Here is a 23,958-nt window from a genome sequence, read left to right on the forward strand (position 1 = left end):
CCAGGACAGATTTAGCAGAAATGAATGACCTCTCCTTCCAAGGTCAACCAAGTTTAACAGGGCAAAATTCAGGTTTACAAGTTCTACATTAACTCCTAGTTTATGGGGAAAAAAAATCCAATATATCTCCTCAAAGTAGGATACTACACTTCAGAGATTCTTGAGAAACCACGGTATTTCTTTCTTTTGAACATCAGTACACTCCTTGGCTTTATTATACAAATAAAATTCCTAACTTCAAGTCAAGCTTCATTTTTTAAAATTCCAAAGTTGTTATCTGTATTTATAGGTAAATTAGATAGTTGAAATTAAGTCAGAGAGAAATTTAAGTGATTAAAAATTAGAAATAACAAGCAGAGCACACACAAAGAATAAAAGGGAAGAAGATTCTGAAAAGATAGTTGTTTTAGTCTTTGAATCTCTGCAGATTTCTCCACAAAAAGACATAACGCAAGGAGGACTTCAAAACCAGAAACCCACAGATAACATCTACTACAAAACCAATATTAGTGGGTAGGAATAAACTGCCAGCAACAATGAAGACCCTCACAGTTAAAAAAAAAACTCTGCAGAAGGGGCTGGACGGGTGGGCTAGCGGTTAAGTTTGTGCACTCTGTTCCAACAGCCTGAGGTTTGGATCCCTATGTGGACCTACACACGGCTCAACAAGCCATGCTGTGGTGGTGTCCCACATGCAAAATAGAGGAAGATCGGCACAGGTGTTAGCTCAGGGCCAATGTTCCTCATAAAAAAAATGGAAAAAAAAAGTGACTGGGGGTGGGGGAGGCTCAGCGAGAGAAAAGAGAAAGTTAGAAAGGAAGCTTAGTAGAATCTCAGAAACCATTTCCGAAGCTGTGAATAATACGTTAAGAGGATCATCTCTCTCTTTAGTAGGCTCATTTCTTCTAAAGCTCAGTTAATGTTCAGTATGTTTTATCAGATTATATAGCAGGTTACCTAGAATTATACTATGAACTAATCAACATAAAAACCTAAACAAATTAGTTTAACTCTTTTCTCTATTGGAATTTGAAAATTTGCTAGGCTGGTTTATACTGGATAGAACTGCATTTAATTCAGATTATAGTCATTTCTTGTTGAGAGTATGTCCTCAGGCTGTTGGCTTTGGCTAGTTAACTCTTCTTGTCTGTCATCAATTCCAAAACTCTTCGGATTTTTTCTGATCAACTCTGATGTTTGCATATAGAATTTCTGGCAGATTCAAGCACTAAGAACTAGTTTCCATATAAAACAGACTGTGCCTCCACTTATGCGACTAAGGAATTAGTTTGGATGGATTATTTCAATGAGGAACTTTTAGTTACACTAAGATAAATTTCTGATATTGAGAAAAGAATGAGACATATACAGTAGTGCCTCACACGCCACAGGAAGCTAGGACTGCCATTAGTGGGCATTTCCTTTATCACCTTAGTAACAGATACGTGATTGTGGTAAGCAACCTCTAAAATGGCCCTCCTAACAATTCACATATCTCCCAGTTTTCACCACCTCATATAATTTCCTCCTCTTGAGTATGGGCTGGACATATTGACTTGCTTCAAATGAACAGAAAATGACAGAAGTGATAGGATTAGGTTACAAAAAGACTGTGTCTTCAATGTCTCTCTAATGTGAGGCAGCCCTGTGGAGAAGCCCAAATGGCAAGAGATTGAGGCCAGCCAACAAACACATGAGTAAGCTTGGGAGCAGAATCCATTTTCACATGGAGTATTCAGATGAGATGGCAGCCTCAGTCTACAAAGAAGAGCTTGTTTGAGAGCAAATGAAAGACCTTTAGCCAAAAGAACTTGGCTAAGCTGTGCCTAGATTCCTATCCCACAATATATTTATTACCTGTAAGGTAATAAGTGTTTGTTATTTAAAGTTACTAAATTTGGAAGTAATTTGTTATGCAGAAAGCATAATACAATACATAATACAACATTCAACTTAGTAATAACAAGTCATGATCATTTATCCATTCATTTATTTTGTCAACATTCGATAAATGTCCCCTTTGTATCAAGACTGCACTAGGCTCTGAGAAGACCTCAGATGGGGTTGGATAGTGTCCCACAGACCAGAAAGGTAAGTGGAAAAGCTCCCTGGGAAAAATGGCATCATAAATGAAGGCTCTAGAGGTAGGAAAGTAATACCAAATTTGAGAAACTGAAAGAAGCAGAGCTGGCCTGAAGAGTGCACAGTGTGGAGATGCAGGGTTATTTGGCAAAAGTACCAGTTAAGAGGATAGACTTTGGTTTCACATGAATGCAAATTCATCTCCACTGTTCCCTGTTCTGCCACTTCATAGCAATGTTAAAAATGACAAGTTGGACATCACCCCTGTGCCTCAGTTGTCATCTGGAAAACAAGGATAATAGTAACTATTTCAGAAGGTTGCTAAGAACATATGCTATGGTACCTAGTACAAAATAGGTGTGAAAATTGTTGCCTATTATTGTTGCTGTTTTCGTTATTTTTATTAGCAGTATTGGTAATGTGAGAGATCTTATAAGACATGGCAAGGAATGTTTATATTAATTTAGGAGCAATGGAAAGTCAAGAAACAGATGTAAGTGGCAAGTAATGTGATAAGACAGACATTTTAAAAGTGATCATGCTAACAGTCACATGAATGAATGTGAGAGGGGCAAGACTGGAGCCTGGAGGTCAGTTAGCAGACTGTCGTGATAATCCAGAGAAGAGCTGGGGTGCGTAGGATAGTGGCAGTGGTGATGAAGAGAAAAGGACACAGGTGAGGAATATTGAGGGGTAGAATTCAAATGTTATGGAATTTGATTTGCTTTAAGAGTGAGATAGAGGGGCTGGCCCCATGGCCGAGTGGTTAGGTTTGTGCATTCTGCTTCAGTGGCCCAGGGTTTTGCTGGTTTAGATCCTGGGAGCAGACATGGCACCACTCATCAGGCCATGTTGAGGCGGCATCCACATAGCACAACCAAAAGGACCTACAACTAGAATATACAACCGTGTACTGGGGGACTTTGGGGAGAAGAAGAAGAAGAAACAAAAGAAAAAGAGTGAGACAGAGAACGAGTCAAAGATTACACCAGGTTTAGAGAATTAGGTAGATAATATACATGTTCAGAGATTGAAACCCTAGCAGATGGAGAAGGAATGAGTGGAGCAAGACTTTGTGAATGTGAAATATTATTGATATTTAAGCGTGATACTGTGAGGAACTTCTGATTGAACATACAGATCTGAAATGCAGGATACCGAATAATTAAACACAGGGCTAGAGAATAAATTTTGTCTCTAGCAAATAGAGGATAGAAGAAGCCATCAGTATGGTTTTTTAAAGAAATCCACTTATCTATTACAGAAACCTAAAAATTATCCACAGAATCCTGCAAAAGAAACTAAGAAGAGGAAGCCAAAAATGAAAATGGATGATCAGAAAAACAAGATGGATCCACGAACTGAGATTCCTTCTAGAAAAAAAGACAAGAGAGTCAAATGTTACAATAAATCAAGGTAAGGACTGAAATGTCTTGTGAATTTCCCATAGGGCAGTCACTGAGGACCTCACTGAGAGCAGGTCCTATGGAGGATTGGGGTGGAAGTCAGAATGCAGTGGATTAAGGAATGAGAAGGTAAATTATTCTAAAGAAGTATGGCTACAGAATAACCTTGGGTTAAGAGAGGATTATTCATTTTGTTTTAAAGGAAGGAACTTGAATATGTTGGAATGTTGATGGGAGTGAGCGGGGTGGGGGGAGGAGAACTAGATCTCAGGAGAGAGAACAGTCCTAATGACTGATTAATTGAGTAACAGTCTTAAAGACTGAGTAAAGGCTCAGAGAAGTGAAAAGTTAGACCAATACACAGATGGAGTTTTACCAAGCGGGTGCATTCGAAGGACAAAGGAATTGAAGATATTGATAGAAGATCCATGATCCACTGAAGTGATGGATCATGGAATCTACGTTGGGTAAGAAAGGATGTAAAACAAAAGCTAGCTGAAGGAGAGAGAGAAGAGAGGGGGCCTGCCCGGAGTTTCATATAAAATTGAAATATGGCAGTAGGAGTAATTTAGTAAAAGATATGGGATGACAAAATATTGTGGTCAGAATACAAGGAATAGCCTTAGAATTTATTTTTCAGTACAGTTAAGATGATGGCAATATCCAGACTGGGCCCAATGGGTAGATAAATGAAGTGCACTGAAAATAAAGGTCACAGGAAATAAGGATAAGGACCTGAGAGGCCAGGGGCTAAATAAATCACATAGGTTAGTAATGTACCATCGTGTATATGCCTAAATCCCATATCATTTCATCACTAAACATACACAGGAAAAGAAACAACAGAAAGTGAATATCATAACAATTGTAACCAAAAGGATTCCTTGCAGGGTCTAATACTAGAAAGACTAATCAAGGAATTAGTCACACAGAATCCAACAGCTGGGTGTTTAACTATAGTATAAAATCCCAGCTCTCTAAACTTAGGGTTGGGTTGATAACCAGAGTTCCAATAATATTCTTTCAGGGTCCCATCTTATTGGCTTGTGCATTGATTGGATAAAGAATGAAAGAGATTATCCAAGAGTAAAAGACTATTTTTGAGGCAAAAGGGTGCTTCAGTTGGTGAGGCTGTGGGAGGTTACCTACAGTGAAATATTCTGCAAGTGCAGCAGTGAAATAGGGGCAGAGAACTTAGGAATAGATTTTCAACAGGTGGACTTGAGATAGAAACTAGAGAACAAGGTGCTAAAATTTCCAAGGATACAGAAGGAAGTCAAGGGATAAAAGCAACACAGAGGTGAAGACTGTAGTATGACCTTTACAGCTAAGAGACAGCTGAGATGGCTGTCATTTTCTTTCCAGCTTTGGGTTGTTGCTCCAAATACTACTGGCAGAATTTGGCACTGACTGCCTTCTGGGGCATACCTGGGGCAGTTTGTTAAAACCTTAGATTCTAGAGCTTATCCTAGACTCTGGTTCACTAAATTTTTACGTATTCCAGGAATGTACGTTTTTAGCAGTTCATGTATCTAATATAGGACTAAAGTTTGGGAACTCGATTATCTACTACTTAATATCTTCACACCTTTGTCTCAACTCATCATTGACAGGTCAAACATTATAGTTCATGTTCATCAAAAACTTACTACATGCCAGATGCTTTTCTAGGCACTTTAAATGTATTTATTCAACCCTCCCAACAACTTTACAGTGTGGATGTTACTACATTTTCAATTTAAGATAACTAAATTAGGCAATAAAGCCAATATCTGAGCACAGGCAGGCTGATAGCAAAGCCTGTTCTCTTTCTAACTGTGCTATCGTGATAAAATCAGCTAACTAAAATGAACTTTTTCCTTCTGCTTTAACTAGAATTTAATCATGTATATTGTTAAAAAAAATTCATCACATGTTCACCATAAGCTCTGATTGGTGGTTATACATTTTAATGAAAACAGGGAAATTAATTAAAATTTAATAAAATCAGTTTGGCAAACAAAACATTTCAGAATACCAAGTTGTCATAAAAATAAATAATACAAGTCCTCAGTGGTAAAGGTTGTAAATAATTCCTATAGACTTCCTCACGCTTATTCCTACTTCTTCCATTTCCTTAGCCCTAATATTAGATATGAGCTTAACTAGGAAGTTGATCAGTTCAAAAAATAAGGGAGAGAGAAAAGAGATATACATTCACCTCTTCAATATCATGAAACTTGATCTTTGAATACTCACATTTAATTCTTTTTTTAGCATTTCTTCAAGACAACGACCTACATGCTCTTCATCTTCTTTTGCATCCATAAGTATACAAATCTGTTGTGAAATTCTTTCTGAGATAAAAAGGAAAAATTGTTAAGTTTCACACAGAATATGAAACAAAGCCCTCGTATCCTGAAACCTATGCTTACCTGCAGTTCCTGACTGTCGAACAATGGGGAGGTTTTGCCTTTGGGCCAAATGGCGTTACTTGGACTACACACTGAGATGTCCTTTACTCTTCTTACCACCCAAGTCAATAAGATGTATTTAACACTTTGTTCATGCATAACCAGGGCATTGTGTAAGCAACAGAAAGAAGAGATCTCAGGATACACTTGAAAGGAAGTAACTGGAAGAGGCAGTTATTTGGCTTGCCGACTCAATCCTTCCACGTTTATAAGGAGTCTCCCAGAACTGGATAGAATCCTACCTCCCAGGCAGATCCTCCCTTTAGGCTATGAGATTATCTCCTGTGTGCAGCTCACTGTGCCACCTAGTGCCCTGGCTAAGTACAGCATTTTCCTTGGCATTCCTCTAGATTTAGCCAATTCAAAGGAATAGTTTCTTCCTGTTTAGCTATTACCAGAACAAGTCCAAACAGCCAAATGGATTTTCTTCAAATTTGGAAGACTTATTTGATGTGACCTGAATTAAGAACAGAAGCTGTATGACATAGTGATATTCACCCCTGGAAACCCCGGAAACTGCACTCTCTCAAAAGATCTACAGTTCTCCTCTACAGTAGGCAGATCTGAAATACTAAGAAACGGCTATATTGCTGCCAACTAAGGAGACATTGCATGGTATTACGACATAGATAGAGAAAACAGAGTAATTTCAAACAGGAGTCCCAAATCAAAAGTTAGTTTGATTAATATTTAACCCAGCTGCTTCTTACATGGGCCACTCCATAAAACATGCTCTATATAACCACTGATCTAGCAATAGTTAATGATTCTTCCACGCAAAGCTGGGGATAACAGACCATTTAAAATAATAACATGACCACTTAGTAGTACTCTTATTACTAACCACCTCCCTCTTATCAAGAACATTGAACATTCCAGGAGCTACATGCTATATTAATGCCAATCCTCATGATGACCCTGCAAACATTCTGAATCTATATATCAGATTCAGGAAACCTGACTTCAGAGAAATAAAGTAACTTGCCCTAGATCACAGGGTTATAAGTAGTATAAAAAGGATTTAAATCCAAAGAAATTAGGCTTACAAACCCACAGTATTCTACAGCACTAAAATATAAAGAGAGGGAAAACACATGTAACATTTACTGAACATCAGGCATTTTCATACGAAAGGTCCTAATGTCTTCATGCTCATCATCTCATTTAATGACTTGAAATAAATATGTATTACTAGTTAACTTTTATAATTCCTGTTTTTAATCACAAGGGTAATTCAGGTCTTCCCATAGTTCCTGCCTTTTCTATCATGCTTTCTACTTTGTAACAATTTCTGTAAAAGAATGTGACACATTCTTCATTCATTTGTATGCTACAAATTCAAGAAAACTACATATATATAACCATAGGAACTCAAATGCATTGAGAGGACACCTCTGTTCTTGGATGCAGATCTGCTCCGACTGGTTATATTACCTTAAAATTACTTCATCTCTTTAGGACTCTCTTCACTCATCTGTAAGGTTCCTACCAACTTTAAAGTGCCTATAATTCTAAGTTACATGATCCTTATAAAATTAAATTTAATTAAGAACACAAATGAATGGTCCAGATAGTAAGTGCTATGAAATATCATTGCAGTGAGAGAGAGAAATAGATTGACAATATCAGATAAATCTTTATAATGAAAGTGAGTTAGGAGCTCACTCTTGAAAGGTGAATAGGTTTTGCTTAGGAATGGAGGCAGGAGGCTTTGAAAATAATTAAGAGGAATAAGATAAAAACTTTTTTTAATGTATTGAGGTAGGAAGAGTATGGGCATAAGCTTAGTATGACAAGAGACAAGTACTCAAAAGCCATGGGATGATTTAGCAGTGAACTATAAAATGGGACATTCAGTAAATCAGATCATAGAAGTCCCATGCTGTCTTAGATACTAGAATGTCCTGAAAGCTTTAGATCAGAAGATAATTATCATATAAAGCAGCAGGTTGAAAACTAAGTTAATCCAAACTTACACGTAGTGAAACCAAATGTTTAGAGAAATTTTTGGACTAGCAAAAATCCAGACAGTTGTATTTCCAAATGCTTCTCACACACAAAAAAAACAATTAATTAATTAAATGTGTAAATACAAAGTAATTTACTACATATAACAATGTGATGGCACCACAATGACTTTGGCAAATTTATGAAATAATGCGTGAAGAATAATTTTTTAAAACAAAACAACATTCGCAGATCTTCCCTTCTTTGTTTCATCATATATCCTTTATATAATTCCAAGTTCTATCAAATGTAAATCAACAATAAATTAAAACTGATATATTTACTATTCCTCTCCAAAAATGAAATATAAATAAAATGAAGTAATTCAAAAATCTATTTGCATTTATATTATGCTACGTTTCAGCTATTCTAAATAGAAAGCTTTTTTTGTTTGGGAATCTTTGCATTGCCATATACATTTTATAATGAGTTTCCACAAAAGCACTTGCTGAATATTAGACAGAAATGACATCTTTAAGATAGTAAGCCTTCCAAATCATGAACATGATATATTCCCCATTTATTGAGGTCTTCCTTCATTTCTCTCAATGATGTTTTATAGTTTTCAGTGTACAGTCCTTTTGCAGTTTTTGTTATTTATTCCTGTTTGTTGATTCTATTGTAAATTGATATTTTCAGTTTCATTTTCTATTTGTTTTTGATATACAATACATTTAATTTTTTTATACAGTCCTTGTATTCAGTAACCTTGCTAAATCCACCTATAAATTCTAATGGTTTGCAAATTATTTCAAATTTTCTATATACATAAACATGTTGATTTTGAAGAATAAAGTTTTATTACCCTTTCACTCCACAATTTAATCTGAAATGCAATCTTTAGAATTTTGCCTCTATATTCATGAGAAAAATTAGCCTGCAATTTTACTTTCTTAAGGGTTCTTATCCAATTTTCATTAAAGAGTTATACTGACTTCATATAATGAGGTGGGAAGTGTTCTCTTTTTCTACTGCAGAAAAGTGTGTAAGAGTGATATTATTTCTTCTTTTAAATGGTTTTGTAGAATTCACTGGTAAAAGCCAACTGCCTCTTTGTGGTAGGGTTTTCAATTAGATTCAATATCTTAAAAGTGTAAATGACTCTATACAATAGTGTTTGCCTAAGAATGTGTTCATTTCACCTACATTTTCAAGTCTATTGGCATAAAGTTTGCCATGGACTGAATGTGTTTTCCCAAAATTCATGTTGAAACCCTAACCATCCACGTGATGGTATTAAGAAGCAAGGTGTTTGAGATAATTAGGTTTAGATTAAGTTATGAGGGTGAAGCCCCCATGATGGAATTAGTGCTTGTTTAAGAAGTGAAAAAGACACTAGAGCTTCTTCTTGTGGCCATGCAAGCACTCATCAAGAGGGCAGCTGTCTGCAAGTCTAGAAGAGAGCCCCCATCTGGAAATTGAATCAGCCAGCATCTTGATCTTGGACTTCCCAGCTTTCAGAATCATGAGAAATAAATTTCTGTTGTTCAAGCAATCCAGTCTATGGTCCATATCAATATGTCCCTTACTAGTAATAATGATACATTCTCAATCTGTCTATAATCATTCAAAGTCAACAAGGTTCAAAATCATCAATTCTCCAATTCAATGGTTCTCAACCCTGGCTGCACACTAGAATCAACTCTGAGTATCTTTGTGTTTTGCTTTTACATTTTTCAAATACGTATGCTTACAACCCACCCAACAAGATTCTCACCTCTATTTTTTGGAGTTCCAAAAGTGATTCTGGTGTTCAGCCATATTGAGAATCTCTGCTTATTCACTGCACTGATTTTCTATAATGTGGACTTTATGAAAGGTTTCGCTCTTTGAAAAATATACAAATTGCCTACTATAGCTAATCCCTCCAAGATGGTATAAATTTTTTGGATATAACTCTTTTGGGATAATTTTGCAATTTTCTCCAATCTTCACACTGTGGGCAATTGGAGAATGGTAAGTTTACTGAGAAAATATTTGCTACTCATTTCCCTCTGGTGTAAAACTATTAAAGAAACTCAAAGCTACTCATCTCCTACTCTGATGTGCATGGTTTACTAGAAATTACAATTTTACCATTTCTTGCCCAACAGAAGACAATAGAAGACAAAAAAAAAAACGTAATGTTTATTTATCAATTACAGATATAAGGTAGTTTTTAGTCATTCAATAATATTTTTTAAATTATTAAGACAAATACAATTTCTATAAATTCAATTTAATATGTGGAGAGATTCAAAAAATAGTATATTCATACTTTGGCAGTATTTCACATGTATGAAATAGGAAGAGAGGCTAAAAATCAATCTCTATATGAAGCCAAATTTTCCATAAGGAGCTTATAAATATATCCAAAAGAAAGGCAGCAGACATGGAAAGAATAAAAGATCCTATATTATGGGGTTTTAATGAGGATTAAATGAGTTAATATTTGTAAAGTTGTATAGAGTGCCAGGTGCAAGGAGATCCCCAACAAATGTTGACAGAATAACTATTGTTGTTGTTATGGTCATATACATTCACTAAGAATATAAATTAAGACTCCTCTTGTCTACTCAAAATACAATCCATCTCTAATTTCGAATGGTCCCGTGTGGTCTCATTTCAAAGTTTGGTAAACAATCCGTATCAACTTTGTCCCACTAAGCTTTCTTTCCAAGTTTCACAGTTTCACTAAATATACAGTAGTTATGTGTAATAATGGAATACACATCTTGAGTAATAAACAGTGCTATGTTTTCATCACAGAATTCTTTTAAAACTAAAATGGATACCTTTTAGTTCTGATTGTAAATATCTTAGTTTGTTCACTAGATCTAGACTGAAACATCTTGTGTGATTTCTATTAATAATTCCATAAACATACACTGATAATCTTAACAGGAAATGTTAATATACTTAAGATCTTCTTTAAAAAGAGACAATAGCAACTACTGTACTTGTGCTATGCAGCTGGAAGGCCACAATGGGAAAGAACGCAGCTACAGCAACAAGGCTCAAATAAACTGAACCCCCTCAATTCCAGTTATTCTAGTATTCCCCAACTCACAGAGTGGGAAAAAAATACACAATATATTTAAAATTCATTTTTTTCATGAAGCACAAAACTCTTTCCAAACATAATATGATTAATCCTTATAATTTCTCAAGGCAAACAAAGTATTTAACAACTTCCTTGAGGTTAATAATGAAATCAAAACAAAAATAGAAGCCTTTAGAATTCCTAATCTTCTGTTCTAACTTTTAATAAAGCACTTCTTAGAAGTTTTTAGAGGTTAAAATAAAAACAATAGCACTGGGGGAAATTATGAAATCATTTTACTTCCCAGAACCATAAATACTATAACACAAGAATCTAGTCTTTGTTCTCTCCCCCAAAAAAACCTAAGGATAAACTAGAAAAATACTGGAAATAATTTTAAGTCACATCTGACCTGTCAGTTTGATGACTAATATTAACCTCCAAGTTTTAGTTTTCATACTATCCTCTTTTTTAAAAAAATCGCTTTTTAAAATCTAAAAGGACACCTGTGGCACATGATGAAATATTTTGATATCTAAACCCGTAGGGTACATCCTCCCCTCAAAAAATCATTTTTAACGTGTACTCTCATTTACACTGAATAACTCTTCATTTATATACAGCATTAAATGTCACATAGTCCAATGCCACTTAGAAAATTCAAACTGGAACATGACTTGAAGTCCACATGTTAGCATTAAAAAGTATAGTCATTAATTAATAAGTCCAAATTTTTCATTTAATACCTCATCCGCATGCATGAAAACTTTTAAATTGTCAAGGTATATGTATAATTGTCAATAATTAATAATTAAGCCTAAAATAAATAATGTGCAACTTGATTTTACTTTACTGGCTGTGATGATTAATTTCATATGTCAACTTGACTTGGGACACAGGGTGCCCAGACATTTGGCCAAACAAAATCTTGGGTGTTCCTGTGGGAGTACTTTTAGACGAAACTAACATTTAAATTGGTAGACTAAGTAAGTAAAGCAGATTGCCCTCCCTAACATGGGTAGGCTTCATCCAATCAGTTAAAAGCCTGAATAGAACAAAAGGTTGACCCTCCTCTGAGTAAGAGAACATTTTCCCACCTGATGGCCTTCAAACTGAAACATTGGCTCTTCCTGCTTCTTCAGCAGCCTGCTGGCCTTTGGACTTAAACTGGCACATTGGCTTTGCAGATTTTGGACTTCCTCCATAATCTATAATCACATGAGCAAATTCCTTATTTTGTGTGTATGTGTATCCCATTTGTTCTGTTTCCCTGAAGAACCCTGAGTAATACACTGAGAAATGAGCATTATAAGCATTCTTCAACAGATAACTAATAATTCCCAAGTCCTCATCACCGGATTCCCACCTCCTATTAGTCTATACAGGGCAACGTATGATCATCCACAACCCCTCACATCTTATTCTTCAGCCAAATCATCCCACCTACAATTGCCTGGACATATTGTGATCTTTAGACTAATGTACATGTTCCCCGTGCCTGCAGTGCCATTTCATTTCCTTGTTTAATTCTCCAATAAGGTCCATCAAGCATCATCTGCTTTAGTCACCCAGGATTCTCCTTATATCCAGGTATGAATCACTGCATTACTCAATCTGAGTATTACTGGGAAAAGGCTCTTCAGTGTAAGGTTTCAGGAGAAGAAAGAGATCCACGTGTACCATGACCTAATAAGTCTATTCACAAAGCTGATGTTCAGGCAGACACACCAACAATGCTGTGCCAGTTCCTTACAGCCAGCAATCATTCTGATAGTCAGTCCATGCATTCTGATTATTCAGTATTCACTGCCATACTATGCAAGTATTCTTAATATTGCCTTTTCTTTTTCACTATGGTAGTCACTTTTATACATTGTTTCACATAATCATCACAATTACCAAAAAGAAGGAATTATTCTCCCCATTTTATAGATGAGTTAAGTGAGTCTACAAAACCAGTAAGTTTCCCAAGGTCACACAGCCATGAAATTGTGAACTCTAAGCTTCCTAATCCAAATCTATGTGAAGTTAGCATCCTAAATTATGTTTCCTCTCACACTGTTCTGCATTTTTATTTTAGTTTTATTATGGTTTTTACATTGTACTATATAATTTACTTGTCTTTCTCTTCCACAAAATCACAAACTCCTAAGCTTCTCAATTTATAACATAATATCTAAATACCATACCCACATTTTAGCAGAGGGCATCAACAAGAAGATTTTGAACACTAACTGGTTTTCTGGCTCTGTATTAGGATCATAAATAAGATACATTGTTATGGGCTGAATTGTGTTCCCCCCAAAAATTCGCATGTTGGAATTCCAATCCCTAGGCCCTCAGAATGTGACTGTACTTGGAGACAGGAACTTTAAAGAGGTAATCAAGTGAAAATGAGGTCATTAGAATGGGCACTAATTCTATGTGACTGGTATCTTTACAAGAAGAATTTGCACACAGATACAGAGAGAAGACCATGTGAAGAAACAGGGAAAAGACCTCCAGCTAAAAAGGAGAGAGGCCTCAGAAAACAGCAGCCCTACCAAAGCTGTGATCTCAGACTTCCAGCCTCCAGGACTGTGAGAAAAATTTCTGTTGTTTAGGCCACCCGGTACTGGTACTTTGTTATGACAGCCCTTGGAAACAAATGCACACATTCTGTTGAATAAAAATTAGCACTACTAAATAAAAAACTATATCTCATATCTCATTCTCTAGAATAGGATGCAAACAAATTTTTTTAAATCCTGAATATAAGGGAGAAACTAGATATATCTATCAAGAAGCCAAGATAAAATATTTATCTTAAATCTATATTTTCTAGAAGAAAAAAGTAAAGAATAAGATCACTCTTTTAAAAAATAGGCCTTCAATTTGAAATCGGGGAGTGTGATACCTCCAGCTTTGTTCTTTTGTCTCAGGAATCCTTTGGCTATTCAGGGTCTTTTGTTGTCCCATATAAATTTTAGGATTCTTTGTTCTATTTCTGTAAAAAATGTTGTTGGAACTTTGATAGGGATTGCCTTGATCTATAGATTGCTTTAGGAAGTATGGACATTTTAACAATGTTAATTCTTCCAATCCAAGAGCACGGAATATCTTTCCATTTCTTTGTGTCTTCTTCGATTTCTTTCAACAATGTCTTATAGTTTTCAGTGTACAGGTCTTTCACCTCTTTTGTTAAGTATATTCCTAGGTATTATATTCTTTTGTTGCAATTGTAAATGGGATTGTATTCTTAATTTCTCTTTTCTGCCACTTCCTTGTTAGTGTATAGAAATGCAACCTATTTTTGTACATTGATTTGTATCCCGCAACTTGACTGTATTCCTTTATTATTTCTAAAAGTTTTTTAGTGGACTCTTCAGGGTTTTCCAGATACAAAATCATGTCATCTGCAAAGAGTGACAGTTTCACTTCTTCTTTTCCAATATGGATCCCTTTTATTTCTTTTTCTTGCCTGATTGCTCTGGCTAGGACTTCCAATACTATGTTAAATAAGAGTGGTGACAGTGGGCATCCTTGTCTGGTTCCTGTTCTTAGATGGATAGCTTTCAATTTTTCTCCATTGAGAATGATATTTGCTGTGGGTTTGTCATATATGGGCTTTATTACATTGAGGTATTTTCCTTCTATACCCATTTTATTTAGAGTTTTTATCATAAATGGATGCTGTATCTTGTCAAATGCTTTCTCTGCATCTATTGAGATGATGATGTGATTTTTATTCTTCATTTTGTTAATGTGGTGTATCTACAAAGCCAAAGTAACCAAAACAGCATGGTACTGGCAGAAAAACAGACACACAGATCAATGGAACAAAATTGAGAGCCCAGAAGTAAACCCACACGTTTATGGACAGCTAATATTCGACAAGGGAGCCAAGAGCATACGATGGAGAAAGGAGAGTCTCTTCAATAAATGGTGTTGGGAAAACTGGACAGCCACATGCAAAAGAATGAAAGTAGATCATTCCCTTACACCATGCACAAAAATCAACTCAAAATGGATTAAAGACTTGAATGTAAGATCCGAAACCATGAGACTTCTAGAAGAAAACATAGGCAGTACGTTCTATGACATTGGTCTGAGCAGCATATTTTCAAGCCCCATGTCTGACCAGGCAAGGGAAACAAAAGAAAAAATGAGCAAATGGGACTATATCAAACTAAAAAGCTTCTGCACAGCAAAGGACACCATCAACAAAACGAAAAGACAACCTAACAATTGGGAGAAGATGTTTGCAAACCACATATCAGATAAGGGGTTAATATTCAAAATATACAAAGAACTGATACAGCTCAACAACAAAAAAACCAACAATCCAATTAGAAAATTGGCAAAAGATCTGAACAGAGATTTCTCCAAAGAAGATATACAGATGGCCAACAGGCATATGAAAAGATGCTCAACATCGTTAGCTATCAGGGAAATGCAAATCAAAACTACAATGAGGTATCACCTCACTCCGGTCAGAATGGCTATAATTAACAAGACAGGAAACAACAAATGTTGGAGAGGGTGTGGAGAGAAGGGAACCCTTGTTCACTGCTGGTGGCAGTGCAAACTGGTGCAGCCACTATGGAAAACAGTTTGGAGTATCCTCAGAAAATTTAAGGATAGATCTACCATAGGATCCAGCTACTCCACTGCTGGGTATTTATCCAAAGAACTTGAAAACACAAAGGCATAAAGATACTTGCACCCCTGTGTTCACTGCGGCATTATACAAAATAGCCAAGACTTGGAAGCAACCTAGATGCCCATCAAGGGACGAATGGATAAAGAAGATGTGGTGTTTATACACGATGGACTACTACTCAGCCATAAGAAATGATGAAATCCGGCCATTTGTGACAACATGGATGGACCTTGAGGGTATTATGCTGAGCGAGGTAAGTCAGAGGGAGAAAGTCAAATACCATATGAACTCACTCATAAGTAGAAGATAAAAACGACAAAAAAAAAAAAAACACAGCATTGGAGATTGAACTGGTGGTTACCATCGGGGAAGGGGAGAGGGGGGAGGGCAAAAGGGGTGATTAGGCTCACATGTGAGGGGATGCACTATAATTAGTGTTTGGGTGGTGAACATAATTTAATGTATCCAGAATTTGAAATATGATGTACATCCGAAAAAAATAAAAATAAAAAAATAAATAAATAAGTCTTCAATATAATCTAATTCCAAGTTTTATAGGCTTAATGAAAGTTAAGAATCATATTTTCTGAACTTTAATATAATAGGTACACACACAGACATACACATACATATTATTTTCTTACTTCCATTTGAGAATATACAGATAAACATATATTTTATTTGTTTCCATATGGAAGTAAGTAGAAAATATTCACTTAAGTAAATGAAGGTGATCAATAATTAAGAGAAAGTTTTTGATAAAAAGATCTCAATTCATTTGTAGTATTTCATTCAATACAGACACTTAAAAACACTTTTTTAAAAAAATAGAACAAAAGGGAATTCTTGAAAGATGGCAATGAAAGCAGAGTCAGAGTTTTCTAATCTCCAAAAATTCCCACATAAAAACAGAACCAGATAGCAAAGCCAAAACCCATTAACAACATTTTCAATAAACTTAGATGACAAGAGATCATCATAACCTCCAAAATACAGCCAAATGAAGACAAACCACCAACAATGATGCAAGACTTGAAATACTGAAATCTATGTAGGAAGAAGCAGACGAAATCAATAAAACAGAGTGTTTGACACATTGGATAACAAGAACCTTAAAGTTAGCCAACAGATGTTCACTTAAAACCAGAGTAGGCAAATATGAGGAACAGCAGCTCTAACTGGAAGAGTTTAATCCACTCCAATAACATTCTGTGGGGTTAATGCAGAGACAACTTGGTTAGGTCAGAGGGAACCGTGTACTCTCAAAATTGGAACACCAGAGTCTCCTTCTAGTACTGGGTTCAACTAGATGAGAAATTGGGAGTGAAATCAAAATTATATAGGATAGAAACAATAAAGTCAAAAGAAAGAGAAGATTATGTAAAAGTGGAAGAGGGCAAGAGAGGCAGGAAATCTCAGAACTGAATGTCCATATTTGTAGACACAAGAAAGCAACAGAAGAGAGCACTCCTTGAGCTATTCTGAAAACTATCTTCCTCTTAAAGTTTAAGAAAATTAACTTCACATCCAAGTGAATAATTGAAAAAGCATCAAAGTCAAACCCCACATAAATTATAAGAAAAAAGAAAATAAGGAACAGAATAACATCTCTACCAATAATGAGCGCACACCAGAAAGATGTGCCTATAAAACCAATCAAAACTGTAATCTACTATTTTAAAACAGGCTTAAAAACAGTAAGGTAATGAAACAAGACATGGAAGAACGATATATTTTAGAATTAGAAAAACTCAGAAATTAGGTGGCTGAACTCAGGAAAGATTTCAAAATAAAAGAAAGGATTATTTCAGAAATGTGGACTATGCTATGAATGACACAAGTATAAACTTAACAGGTAACACTTTAAGAGAAAAAGGTAAACATAAAATTTTACAAATATAAAAGTGAAGATGGGGCAGGCCCAGTGGCGTGCCAGTTAAGTTCACACATTCTACTTTGGTGGCCCAGGGTTCACTGTTTCAGATCCCAGGTGCATACCTATGCACTGCTTGTCAAGCCATGCTGTGGCAGGCGTCCCACATATAAAGTAGAGGAAGATGGGCACAGATGTTAGCTCAGGGCCAATCTTCTTCAGCAAAAAGAGGAGGATTGGCAGCAGATGTTAGCTCAGGGCTAATCTTCCTCAAATAAATAAATAAATAAATAACAGTGAAGAAAGATAAAAAAGATTCAATAGAAAGTGACAAATATTTAAGTAAAGATGACCCAACATACACATAAAGAAGAAAATACAAAAAACTATAATTCAAGAACTCTTCACTGACATTTACACACACACACACACACACACACACACACACAGAGCACGTCACATATCAATGCCTGCAAATATTTACCAACAAAAACCAATACCAAGACATTTTATGGCAAAATTGGTAAACTTTAAAGAAAAAAAACTAATTCCTTTGGTCATCTATACCAAAAACAAAAACAAATATATAAGGGAATAAAATGAGATAATCAGACTTTACACAAGAAAAACATGAAGAGACATGTTTAAAATGTTCAAGAGGAAAAAACATGAGCCAAGGATTTTATATTAAGTAAAACTGACTTTCACACATACAGCACACAAGCAGTTATTAACATGAATTCAGTAAGTGATTTTCCCATGAACCTTTCCTAAGGAACATACAAGGGCTCAAGCTTCAGACAACCAAAGTCCAGAGAGACATCAATGGAAGGATTTATGGATAGCATAAAACATATAGTTACTTGCAGAACTATGACTAAAGAAGGGCTAAAATTAATAGTGTACAGTATGTAATGGCTATGTAATATGACAATATAGATACAATGTAAAAAAAAGGAAGAGAGTAAATATGTAGAAAAAAGTTAACTTTTTGGAAATAATACTGGTTGATAGCATTAGTATTGATTTTTTGAGACTCTAGAGTGTGCACTATTGAATAAAACAACTAAATATTTACAGAATATTCTATTATTCCCTGTGTCTTTGAGAATCCTGATTCTTAACGTGGAATAAACAAGATACAATATTGAATTTGAAGTACCCGTATGAACTCATGGGGTATTTCATCTTTATACAAACACACACACACAAAATAATTGGTGACTTTAGAGGATGATAAACAATCAGTTCATTCACGTGAAAACTGATAAAAGAAAATAATCAAGCATTTACCTTTCCTATATAAACTGTACCACTGGGTGACTAAATAGTCAATGAGGGAAAGTGTTTCTTTATGAAAATACCCTAACATGTGAAAAATAATTGATAGAATTAAAACAGCATGATTTTGCACCTCCCAGTGTATTAACAAATTTAGTAATTGAGGATCAATGGCTGCTATCACCACAAAAAAGATAACCAAACTTTAGGCATCTGATAAAAACATACAACACCTCTAGTCTTGCCAAAAAGATGAAAACAAGTCTGATCAAGCTTCTAGATTCAGCTTCAACTTTCTATAGGACAGAGAAACATACAGAAATATACGAAAATGCCCATACGTGAATACTCACTCATTAAAAATCAAAACAGGAGGAAATCCACAGGTCAAAGGGGCTGAGTTCAGCAAAAAACAAAGTATAAGCAAAATAACGGGATAGAGAACCTGTAGGTTAAATGAGATTTAAAATGTCATTTAAAAAAGTATCTCAACTAAACCAGAGTGTCTAGGAATGCACGTCTGAGTGGCAAAAATCAAAAGAATTATGAGGAGGAGATTGCTACAAAATCTTGATAAGCTCCTATTTTTGAGGAGGGAGCAGGTTATGTCTAGATAAAGGTTAGGAAAGGGCTTTGGTGGTGGGTGGCAATGTTCTATGTTTGATCTAGGTGCTGTTACACATATAAGTGTATTATTCTTTAAGCTATAAATATGTTTGGTTTGGATTTCTGTATCTGTGATTTACTTGACAATGAAAGATTTTAAAAAACAGAAAAAAATTATCTGAAAGTACACTAGTCCTTCCATCCAGGCTTCTGTTCAATGGGAAAGTATCTTTATATATGATCAATGGACAAAATAAGGTCTTGGGTGTATCACAGAAGGATGCATAAAGATCTGTAATACACAAACAATGGGGGAACTTTTTAAAATTAAACTACTAACAATGTGAAATAATAAGAGCAATGATATTTTTATTTACAAGCTTCTAAGCTTTACAAGTTCAAACTACCTTAGAGTCAATCCTTTAAATTCTAATTGATCAATGAAATGTTATTAATAAGTAGTTAGGATGATGTTGTTATCCTCCTTTAAGTAAAAAGCAATTGAGGCACAGAGCAACTTAAAATCGTTGGATGATTTCTCACTAGGTGATTGACAGATAAATATTGTTATGTATCACAATAAACATATGTTAAATTCTAATCAAAAGCTTATGAAGCAGGTAAAATTATTTTGCCCTCTTTACAGATAAATATTTGAATGTCTGGCCTAGGATTACAACACAGCTAGGAAACAGAGCAGCCAGGATTCAAACTAGACACTCTGGTCTGGAGTTAAGACCTCAACCACTCTATGTGTTGACAGAACCTAAAAACAAAGTAGATAATGTCCCAATTCAACATCCTATATAGGAGTTTTTCCACCTTTTTTATTGACGTAAGACATGTCCAATAGTAGTCTTACGGGGTCAAATAGTAGTTTATGGAGTAAACAGGATTCTCTGCCAGTTCCAGCATACTTATTTCTCTTCCAAACGTTAATACACAAAAGAATGTAAGAGAAAATGGCATTATACTGAGGAGAATAAGAAGTCTTCTTTCTTTGCTTTTAATGAAATAACTGGCAAACTTTCAATACTTAATTACCATATTTCAGTGATTAAAACTTCCATTTTTCCTCGTGTATAATGCCTCTGAAATAGGGATGGCATCTTAGAATTGCTGCCCACCAGAGTTCTATGAAAATATACCTTCTCTCTTTCTCCCTCAGCATATAGTAAAACTGTCTTTCTGCATATATGGTGGTCATTATTTTAACACATTATAGATTTGGGTAACTACCACCACAATCAGATATCATATAATGGAATCATACAGAAAATAACCCTTTGAGGTCAGCTTCTATCACTCCATACAATTCCTCTGAGATTAGTCTAAACTATTTTGTGTATCAACAGCTCATTTCTGAGTTGCCTTCCAACACATGGATGTATCACAGTTTATCAATTAATCCACTGAAGGGCATTTGGATTGTTCTATACTCTTGAGCATTATGAATAGAGCTGCTATAAAAGATTCATGAGCAGTTTTTTATGTGAACCTAAATTCTCCATTCCCCTGAGTAAATGCATTGGAATGGGATGCTGGATCATATGGTAAATGTATGTTTATCTTCATAAGAACCACCAAACAGCCTTCCAGTTTGGCTGTACCATTTTGCACTGCCACCAGCAATGTATAATGTTTCTAGTTGTGAGTGTCTTCTATTTTCCTTTCAGTTTTCTGATAGGCATATCAATTTTATTAATCTTTCCAAAGAACCAATTTTAATTTTATTTTCTCTAATATTTTTGTTTTCAATTTCATTGATTTCTGCTTTTATCTTTATTATTTCCTTCCTAATGCTTGCTTCAGGTTTATTTTGCCCCACTTTCTATTTCCTTAAGGTAGAAACTTAGATAATTGATTCAAGACCCTTCTTCATTTCTAAAATAAGCAATTAATGCTATAAAGTTCCCTCTAAGTACTGTTTTAGGAGCACTCTAAAAAACCTGATACTATTTCAGTTCAACATATTTTCTAACCTATCTTGAGATTTGCCCTTTGACAATATAGATTTAGTGTTATTTAATTTCCAAGAGTTTGAAGGTTTTATGCAATTCATTATTTCTAGTTTATTTCTATTATCATCAGAGAACATACTTGTATGCTTCCAATTCCTTTGAATTTGTTGATATTTGTTTTACTAACCAGATTACATTCTGTCTTTAAGAATGTTCCAGGTGCACTTGAAAAGAATGTTTGTTCTTCTGTTGCTGGGCAGTGTGTTCTATAAATGTCAATTAGGTCATGTTTGTTGATGGTGCTATTCAGTTCTTCTCCATCTTTGCTGATTTTCTGTCTTCTAATTCCATCAAATACTAAGAAAGAAGTGTTGCAGCTTCCAACTATAATTGTGGACTTGTCTCTTTTTCACTTTGGTCAGTTCATGCTAAGTAAACTTTTGAAGCTCTGGGGTTAGGGAGATACATATTTAGAATTATGTCTTTCTGGTAAATTGACCCTTTGATTATTATGAAATGTTCCTCTTTATCATACATAATTTTCCATGTTCTAAAGTCTACTTTGTCTGATATTAACATACCCACTCCGGTTTGATTAGTGTATGACTACTAATCTACCTATATCATCATATTAAGAGTGAGCTCTTATAGGTAGCATATCATGGGGTTGTGTTGTAATATCCATTCTGAAAATCCTTATCTTTTAATTGGTGTACTGAAACCATTTACATTTAATATAATTATTTCTATGTTTGGATTTAGATCAATTATTTTATTGTTTGTTTTGTTTTGTTTCCCTCAATGTTCCTCTGTTTCTCCTCTCTTTTTGGTTTATTTAAACTTATTTTTAGCATTCAATTTTAATTTATCTCTTGTGTTTCTGTTTGTATCTCTTTTGTAAAGTGGTTGCTCTAGGAATTTCAATACACATATTTAAACTTTGATTTATTTATTTACTTTGCTGAGGATGATTAGCCCTGAGCTAACATCTGTTACCAGTCTTCCTCTTTTTTTCAGGCATGAGGAAGATCAGCCCCGAGCTAACACCTATGCCAATCTTCCTTCACTTTATATGTGGGGTGCTGCCACAGCATGGTGGTACCTGAGATCTGAACCCATGAACCCAGGCCCCTGAAGCAGAGTGTGCCGAATTTAACCACTATGCCATGGGGCAGGCCCCCATATTTAACCTTTTAGATCTACATAGAATTAAATATTTTACCACAGCAAGTATGATGTAGAAACCTATCCATTGTATAAGTCCCTTTAACCTACCCTGCTTTATGTGGTAGTTATCTCCAATATTGTAGCTGTTTCACACATATCATCAGAAAATGTTATAATCTTTGCTTCAACTGATAGTTTAAAAAACTAAAGAGGATTATATGAGTTTATTCTATTTATCAATCTGTTGCTTTTCCTTAATTCCTGATGTTCCAAGATTCCTTCTGGTATCATTTCCTTTCTGTTTGAAGGGTTTTCTTTAGATACTCTTTTAGAGTACTTCTGCTGACAATGAATTATCTTTGTTTTCCTTTGTCTGAGAATATCTTTATTTTACCTTTATTCCTGAAGGATAATTCCACTGGAAATAGAATACTGAGTTAACAGTATTTGGTGTCAGCATTTAAAAAATCTTATTCTACTTTCTTCTGATCTCCATGGTTTCTGATAGGAAATCTAGTCTTCAAATTATTATTCCCCTTTAAGTAATGCATCATTCCTCTTTGGCTATGTTCAAGATTTTCACTTTGTCTTTAGTTTTCAGCAGATTGATTATGAAGTGTCTGGTTGTGGATTTTGTTGGGCTTATGTTAGCTTTACCCAAGCTTCTTGAATCTGTAGGCTTATATCCTTCACCAAATTTGAGAAGTTTTTATCCATAATTCCTTCAAATATGTTTTTTCTGTACTGCACTTTCTCCTCTCCTTCTGGGATCCTGATGACCTGCTACTTTCCCACAGCTGCTTAACACTACTCATTTTTTCCCTTAATCTGTTTTCATTCTATAGCTCAGACTGAAAATTTTCCAATGATCTAGCTTTAACTTCACTGGCACTTTCTCTGTCATCTCCATTCTGTTTCTAAGCTCATTCGTTAGTTTTTTATTTTGGTTATTGTATTTTCTTCATTTCTAAAATTTCCATTTGGCTCTTTATAATTTTTATGGCTTTGCTGAGACTTTCCATCCTTCATTTCAAGAGGATTTCCCCTTACTTATTGTAGCACTTGTATAATCAGTGTTTTAAAGTATTTGCCAGATAATTCCAATATCTGTGTTACCTCAACACGGATATCTCTTGATTGTCCTTTCCGATGTGAGTTTAGATTTTCCTAGTCCTTTGCATGCCAAGTGATTTTGGATCATATCCTGCATATTTGGATAATATCCTCCCTCACCATAATCTCTACTCTATGTTCCATTTCCCGAATGTATCCCATTTCAGTACTCACACCAGAATGCTGGGGCTTTATTTACCCCACTTTGCCACACATTTCCCATGACTACACCTGTGTCCAAAAAGCTAAGTAACAGGAAAACAGAAGGGAAAAAAACACAACACTGTTCGCCCCACCTCTTGTAACCACAGCAACTCCAATCAAAGAGGAATTTTCACTTCTCAA

At 35.1% G+C, this 23,958-nt stretch overlaps 1 protein-coding gene across 10 annotated transcripts in view; it reads right to left on the minus strand.

Moving 5' to 3' along the window:
- Positions 1–23,958, minus strand: part of CRPPA (CDP-L-ribitol pyrophosphorylase A) — a 283,342-nt gene that overhangs the window by 165,303 nt on the left and 94,081 nt on the right. For all 10 annotated transcript variants that reach the window (XR_006889770.1, XR_006889773.1, XR_006889771.1 and 7 more), the window contains exon 6: positions 5,727–5,824. Coding sequence is in view for 6 of the 10 variants with exons in the window: in XM_046669718.1 (XP_046525674.1) it covers positions 5,727–5,824 (98 nt within the window). In the remaining 4 variants the exon portion in view is untranslated. The remainder of the gene's footprint in view (positions 1–5,726; positions 5,825–23,958) is intronic.

The sequence above is a fragment of the Equus quagga genome, chromosome 8, assembly GCF_021613505.1.
Source record: "Equus quagga isolate Etosha38 chromosome 8, UCLA_HA_Equagga_1.0, whole genome shotgun sequence".
NCBI classification, from domain to species: Eukaryota; Metazoa; Chordata; class Mammalia; order Perissodactyla; family Equidae; genus Equus; species Equus quagga.